Below are 6,802 nucleotides of genomic sequence, written 5' to 3'. Positions count from 1 at the left end.
GGTGCAGGGCCCGGAGCAGGTGAGAGGAGAGAAGGGATGCACGGACCAGAGCACGTTGAAGGGGCGTTAAACGCAGGACCCGGACTAGGCGGATGGCGGGGTGCGGGGACGGGAGGTGGACAGCGGGGAGGTGCCGGCATCTGTGCCGGCAGGGGAGGGTGCGGGGAGCGGAGTCCTGAGAGGTGGTGGCGGCCTTGGTCCGGGCAGTGCCGCGCCGAGGACCCACGCGGCGGATATTGGGGAAGTGCGTGGACCCCGGGAGGTGGGCGGTAAGTCGTTCCGCGGCATCCCCCTCCCCCCACCCCGCCCCCCCGCCCCGGGAAGGCCGGTTTCCGCTCGGCCGCCGCCTCGGAGGGGCAGGAAGCCGCGCGTTCCTCTGCGGGAACCCCCTCCCCGGCCCCGCCCCGCTCTGCTCCGCCTCCGGCCTCCGGCTCGGGCTCCGCGGGGCGGGGGGCGCGGGGCGGGGCGCGGGCCGAGCTGCGGCCGCTCCGGACATGTCGGGCCCGCGCGCCGGCTTCTACCGGCAGGAGCTGAACAAGACGGTGTGGGAGGTGCCGCAGCGGCTGCAAGGGCTGCGCCCGGTGGGCTCGGGCGCCTACGGCTCCGTCTGGTAGGGGCGGGGCGGGGCAAGGGCGGGGGGACTGAGCGCGCGCCCCCTCCCCGCCCGTGCGGGGTTCCCGGCGTGGGGAGGGGCTCGCCCTGCCTCCGCCCCCGGGCCTTACGCGGACCCGAGGAATGAATGGGGGGTGGGGGCGTGAGGGAAACTTTCTTACCCGAGCCTCTCCCCGGCGGGAGAGGGGTCGTCCTCCCGCCCCTCGAACCCGGAGTGTCCCCCTCCAGGCCCGAATCCTGCGGCGTCACAGCTGGCGAAAGGGCGGGCAGGTCTCCCGGGCCCCTGGATGTCTGAGCATGCATCTGGGGTGCCCCCGGTCAAGGGCCAGGCAGCCCTGGGCTCTGGCAGATACCCCCCCCCCCAGGGTGGGTAGTTCTGTTTGAAAAAGAAGAGCCCAGATTGGGGGGTGGGGGGCAAAACCCCTCACCTGAGAACGACCTCAAGCTCCCCCGTGGGTCCAGTCCACTGCCCCATTTTCCAAGGGATCTCAGACTCCGAATGGGGCTTAGGCCTGATCAGAGACGCCTACCATCCCCCCTAGGGGGCGTCTACCCCCCACCCCATTTTTGCCCCAACCAAGAGAGCTCACACCACAGCCTGCAGTTAGGCCCTGGAGCCCAGACAGGAGGGAGGGTGGGGACGGGGGGAGGCCTCTGGACCTGGTGGGGTGGAGGCTGGAGGGGGCTTTGGGTGGCAAGGGGCTTGTGGACAGTCCAGGTTGCAGTTGCAGTGTTGACAGTGAGCCTGATTGTGGGTGTGGATGTTGAGAGGTGCCCCCCCAGAATCCAGAACCCGTGAAGTGCCAGGTGACTGCGGGGTCATGGGTGTGGGGAGGCAGGGCCCCTGGGGGCAGGGTGTTGCTCCAGGATCCTGCAGAAGGTTAGGAGTGGGACTTCTCAGACCCTCTTCCAAGGCCCAGCACTGGAGCCTGGAGCAGGGGTTTGGGGTCCCCTGGGCCTCAGATCTCACTCTGCCACTGGCCAGCCATCAGGAACCTCAGGCCATTCCAGCCATTCCAGCCACAGGCCTCTATCTTCATCTCTAAGACCACAAGGGCAGGAAGAGGGTGTGGGCCAATGTGTGAGTGGTCCCTGGGGGATCTGACAGAGCCCTTGCTGGAAGTGCCTTCTGGGAACTCGTAGGGATAGTCAGGCTCCCCAGGGGAGGTCTCTCTCCACCACTTAGCTCTTCAGGGCCCCCATGCCGGTGATGGGCTCCCTCCCTCCTCTGATGTCTGAGGAAGCTGGTGACCCGGTGCCAATTCCCACAGTCCTTTGTTGACTGTGCAGACACAAAAGGATCTGCTGCGCGCGCATAAGCACGCGTGCACACACGCACACGCGCGCGCGCGCGCGCACACACCCCGTGAAGTCAAGAGAAGAGCCACTCCTCTACTTCCCACCCCAGCAGTGGCTTGGATGGGGGAGGGGCTTTCCTCCACCACCGCTTGGGCCCACGAGCACCCCAGGTCCTGCAGGAGCTGCTCCCTGGGCCGCGTGGGCATGGGAGGTGGGCTGAGGCTCCACTCACTGTGGAGGGAGGCTGGATCCTGGAGACGGGAGATCAAGTGGGAGGGAAGGGGCGAGCAGCAGCCAGAGGGAACACTGGGCGAAGGCATCCCTTCCCGAGGGGCAGTGGGGCCACTGGACGACCCGGCCACTTGTGTTTGAGGGTGATGCCCGTGAGTGTGGCATCTCCTGTGAAGAGTAGCTGGGTGTGGGGCTTGCGGGTCTGGACCTCAGGGGAGTGGGGTTGCACGAGGGGAGATGTTCTGTGGGTCCAGGCACCACCCTCTGCTGGGTATTTCCTACTGTCCAGTTTCTCGTTGTGAAAAACAATGATGGAATAAACCCCTTTGGTCAGGTTTTCCTCCATATTTTGAATATTTGGGGGCTTTGGAGGTGACTCTGGAACCCCCTCAGGGGGCCTCCCAGACCCCCTGGCCTATGGGGGAGCTGGAGGACTGCCTGCTGTCTGCCGCTGGCTGTTTCCCTGGGCTGTTATTTCCACCCTGAGCTGGGGGCAAGAGTCACTGGGGCCAGGAGACAGGAGAAATCCAGGTCCTGCCCTGGGCTGCCAGGTGGGCTGGGAAGGCTGGGGGTCAGAGGGCAGGGTGGAAGGTGAGCTGACGCTGGAGGAAGGTGCAGGACCCCAGGAGGGAGGGGAGGGGCTTGGAGGGAGTGTTCAGACCGCCTCCTGGTGCCGGAGGCCTTCTGGCCTGTGGGGACCGCGCGTTGGAGGCTCGGCCTCACAGGCCGCCTTGCAGCTCGGCCTATGACACGCGGCTGCGCCAGAGGGTGGCGGTGAAGAAGCTGTCGCGCCCCTTCCAGTCGCTGATCCACGCGCGGAGGACGTACCGCGAGCTGCGGCTGCTCAAGCACCTGAAGCACGAGAACGTGAGCCGGGGGCGGCCGGGCCGGGGGTCGGGGCGCCCGCGGGCCGCCGAGCCCTGACTGCCCTCTGCACCCAGGTCATCGGGCTGCTGGACGTGTTCACGCCGGCCACTTCCCTCGAGGACTTCAGCGAAGTGTGAGCGGCCGTGGCGGGGAGGGCGCGGGGTCGGGGTGGGGACTCTGTGCTGACCTGTGCCGCTACCCAGGTACCTGGTGACCACGCTGATGGGCGCCGACCTGAACAACATCGTCAAGTGCCAGGCGCTGAGCGACGAGCACGTTCAGTTCCTCGTGTACCAGCTGCTGCGCGGGCTGAAGGTGGGCGCGGAAGCGGGGGGCGGGCGGGGGCGCAGGGGGCAGAACCTGACGCCCCCGCCGTCTCCCCCTCGCAGTACATCCACTCGGCGGGGATCATCCACCGGGTAGGTGCCGCGCGCGAGGGGGGGCGCGTGGGGCTCCTGCGGCGGCGGCTTTGCCTGCGCTCACGCCGCGCCCGCCCTGCAGGACCTGAAGCCCAGCAACTTGGCTGTGAACGAGGACTGCGAGCTGCGGGTGAGCGGCTGGGGGAGGGGCTGGCGGGTCGGCCGGCGGGGAGGCGGAGCCCCGGAGGCGCTGACAAGCCTGGGGGTGCCTCTAGATCCTGGACTTCGGGCTCGCGCGCCAGGCGGACGAGGAGATGACTGGCTACGTGGCCACGCGCTGGTACCGGGCCCCTGAGATCATGCTGAACTGGATGCACTACAACCAGACAGGTGACGTCAGCCCGCGTGGGGCCGCCCCGTGGGGCCGGCGGGCCTGGGGAGGGGGTGGGGCCGGGGCCCAGAGGCCAAGGACCCCGGGGGGCAGGCCAGGTGTGGGACCTGCGTTCACAAACAGACCTTCAGAAAGGCAGAGCACGGTGGGTCCTGGGCTGACGCTTCCCGCTGCCCAGGGTTGTGTCTAGAGAGGAGGGGCTGCTGGCTTTGGGCCTGAGCGTGAGCGCAGGGCCACTGGGCTGGCGCAGTGCAGCCAGCCCCCGGCTCTCTGAGGAGGGACTTGGGGTGGGCAGACTGATGGAGACGCCTCCTCCCACAGTGGACATCTGGTCTGTGGGCTGCATCATGGCCGAGCTGCTCCAGGGAAAGGCCCTCTTCCCGGGAAATGACTGTATCCTTGGCGCAGGTTAGGGGTGAGCCAGGGTCTGCTGCTGCGTGGTGGGGGTCGAGGGGGGTGGGCTCTGCCCCACTCCGTGCCACCTTGGGCTCACTGTCCCCAGCGGCAGGAGAGCAGGTTCTGGGCAGTGACCCAGCGTCTGGGGTTTGGGGTCCCGGGGAGAGTCCATGCTTGGCCGTTGGGCATTTCCTGAGCCAGGCAGACATCGACCAGCTGAAGCGCATCATGGAGGTGGTGGGCACACCCAGCCCTGAGGTTCTGGCAAAGATATCCTCAGAACATGTGAGTCATCGGTCACCAGCCCCCTCTGCTGACCAACCACTCCCCCGCCCGCACTCTGGAGGAAGGGGCGCTGTGGGAATAGATGGGGCACCACGGGGGGAGCATGGGTCACAGTGGAATAGACCCCAAGGCAGGCGCTGACCCCTTCAGGGGGAAACAGGTGAACTGCGGAGACATTCCGGGCATGAGGGACAGTGAGGGTAAAACCTTGGCGCCTGCGGTGTCCCGGCCATGCACAGTGGAGTGGCACCAGGCCTGTGACCTGCAGGCACGTAGGGCCAGGCAAGGTGCTGGAGCCGCCACATCCAGAGTGGGGAGGTCTCTGGTCCGCGCATGCCCTTGCCCAGGCCTGCTGGAGTGACTGAGTCTGGGGGCTTCTCCTGGCAAGCCTCTGCCTGGCTTAGGGCCACGGGAGGCGGGCGTTGAACAGCCCCCTCAGGCCCTTCCGCTGTGCTCCTAGGCCCGGACCTACATCCAGTCCCTGCCCCACATGCCCCAGAAGGACCTCAGGAGCATCTTCCATGGAGCCAACCCCCTGGGTGAGGATGGGGCCTAGGTCCGGGCTGGGCTCCACGTCTAGCCCTGGCTGTGGAGCTGACCACCCCCGCACCCCGCCCCTCGGCAGCTGTGGACCTCCTGGGACGGATGCTGGTGCTGGACAGCGACCAGAGGGTCAGTGCAGCCGAGGCCCTGGCCCACGCCTACTTCAGCCAGTACCACGACCCCGAGGATGAGCCCGAGGCCGAGCCCTACGACGAAAGCGTTGAGGCCAAGGAGCGCACGGTGGAGGAGTGGAAGGGTGGGCCTGAGGGCTGCATCCCCCAGAGGCTGGGCGCTGCCTGTTTTCTGCAGGACGTGCTCCAGTTCCTCTTGAGAGTGGTCTGAGCGAGGCAACAACACGGCCCCCCAGCCCCGCTCTAGGGGGGGCAGGTAGAGCTGGGGTTGGATGTGTCCAGCAGAGGCTTGGGGGCAGCACGGGGCAGGCCCAGGAAGGGGCCCATGGGCCGAGGCTGCTCTCAGAGGGTGGTGGGCCTGGGCTGCTGAAGGCCTGAGCTCACCCTTCACCCTCCCCTCGCAGAGCTCACCTACCAGGAAGTCCTCAGCTTCAAGCCCCCAGAGCCACCGCAGCCGCCTGGCAGCCTGGACGTTAAGCAGTGAGGGGAATGCGGCTCGCCAGCTGCACTCAGACCCGAGGAGGGGCCTGAGCCCGCCTGCCCTCCCTCCTCGGCCTGCCAGACTTCCACGAGGGGCACCTCCCAACACCACTGCGGCCAGCAGCGCCCACCCCTGGCCTGGGACCCTTGTCTACACGCCGCTCCTTGTGGGAAGCCTGCACGTGTGTGAGCCATGGGTGTAGGAGTCTGGATAGAGCATCCTGGACTTCCTTGGTCCTCCTACCCCCTCCCAGCAACCTGGGTCTCTATTGGGACCTCGCTATGGGGGACCTGGGTGCCATAAGAGCTCCCCCCTGGGGAGTGTGTCTGTTTCCAGATCTCCTGGCTCGCAGAGGGCTGTCTGTGGGGGGTGGTGCCTTGGGGCCGGAGCCTCCTGGAGACAAAGGAAGGGGTCTCGATGGTCAGAGCTGCTCAGCCTGGAAGTGGGGGGCTACCCTGGAAAGTGCTGAGACTCAAAGGATCTTCCATGGGGGTGGCAGAGTGGGGACAGCTGCCTGGAGCCATGTGTTCACCTTTGCTGTGTGGCACATATATGCTCCTGGAATTCACATGTCAAAGCAGATGCAGGCGCATGTGAACCTGAGGGCACCTGAGGGCCAGTGGCCATGACCAGCAGGAGGCCCAAGTTGGGGTGGCTCTACTGTTGCCTCCCCTCCCCTCAGTTCCTGGTGTGGGTGGGGAGGGGGCATTGCTGAGATCCTGCTGGGCAGCATGCAAGGGGCTCAGGTGGCCGTGGGCAGCCATGTGAGCAAAAGCCCCCTGCTCCTTGGGTGTGAGGGCTGCAGCAGGGTTCTGAGGCATGAGGGCACCGTGCCAGCTGGGGGGCTGGCAGGCATGCGGGCCTCCAGCCTTGAGGACACACACGCCGATGTGGACCCGGATCCTGGACCTTGGCCAGAGCTGATGAAGAAATCTCTGCCCACTCTACCTCTGCCCACCCTCTGGCCCTGCAGCCCGGCGCTGGGGTGCTCAAGTCTGTGGGTCAGCCCTTGTCCTCTTCCCGCCTTCCAGAGTGGAGCTGACCTAGCGACCTCTGGGACAGGGCCCTGCTCCAGGCATGTGGGAGGTGTGGGTCCTCCGTCAAGGGGCGTCTGTCAGGTGGTGACCTCTCACCTTGCAGGACCAGGGAGGTCTGAATGCCAAGTGCCTGCCCCAGGGTTTCGCAATAAAGTTCCCCTCTCACTCGG

The 6,802-nt window shown here is 66.8% G+C and overlaps 1 protein-coding gene across 3 annotated transcripts; it reads left to right on the top strand.

Annotated features, from left to right (window-relative positions):
* The first annotated feature begins 456 nt into the window (after positions 1 to 456).
* Positions 457 to 6,802, top strand: LOC137774844 (mitogen-activated protein kinase 11). Of its 3 annotated transcripts, none has more exons than XM_068560222.1 (12): positions 457 to 610; positions 2,944 to 3,009; positions 3,084 to 3,142; positions 3,213 to 3,324; positions 3,399 to 3,428; positions 3,511 to 3,558; positions 3,644 to 3,758; positions 4,081 to 4,152; positions 4,361 to 4,440; positions 4,901 to 4,979; positions 5,066 to 5,112; positions 5,519 to 6,802. In XM_068560222.1, the coding sequence occupies exons 4-12, from the start codon at positions 3,232 to 3,234 to the stop codon at positions 5,795 to 5,797; spliced, it is 843 nt and encodes a 280-aa protein (XP_068416323.1). In that variant the 5' UTR covers positions 457 to 610; positions 2,944 to 3,009; positions 3,084 to 3,142; positions 3,213 to 3,231; the 3' UTR covers positions 5,798 to 6,802. The 3 variants fall into 3 exon arrangements, with proteins under 3 accessions (XP_068416323.1, XP_068416320.1, XP_068416322.1); XM_068560219.1 differs by having other exon boundaries at positions 2,880 to 3,009; XM_068560221.1 differs by having other exon boundaries at positions 2,880 to 3,009; positions 5,066 to 5,239; positions 5,519 to 5,687.

This window comes from Eschrichtius robustus, chromosome 13, assembly GCF_028021215.1.
Source record: "Eschrichtius robustus isolate mEscRob2 chromosome 13, mEscRob2.pri, whole genome shotgun sequence".
NCBI lineage: Eukaryota > Metazoa > Chordata > Mammalia > Artiodactyla > Eschrichtiidae > Eschrichtius > Eschrichtius robustus.
Note: the sequence above shows the minus strand (reverse complement) of the source record. Positions and strands in the feature narration are given on the sequence as shown.

Excerpts from the sequence above, each read along its gene's own strand:
- LOC137774844 (XM_068560219.1), top strand. The coding sequence starts at position 495 with ATGTCGGGCCCGCGCGCCGGCTTCTACCGGCAGGAGCTGAACAAGACG. Across the intron at positions 3,759-4,080 it reads GATGCACTACAACCAGACAG|TGGACATCTGGTCTGTGGGC; the intron begins GTGACGTCAGCC and ends CTCCTCCCACAG. Across the intron at positions 4,153-4,360 it reads CCTCTTCCCGGGAAATGACT|ACATCGACCAGCTGAAGCGC; the intron begins GTATCCTTGGCG and ends TGAGCCAGGCAG.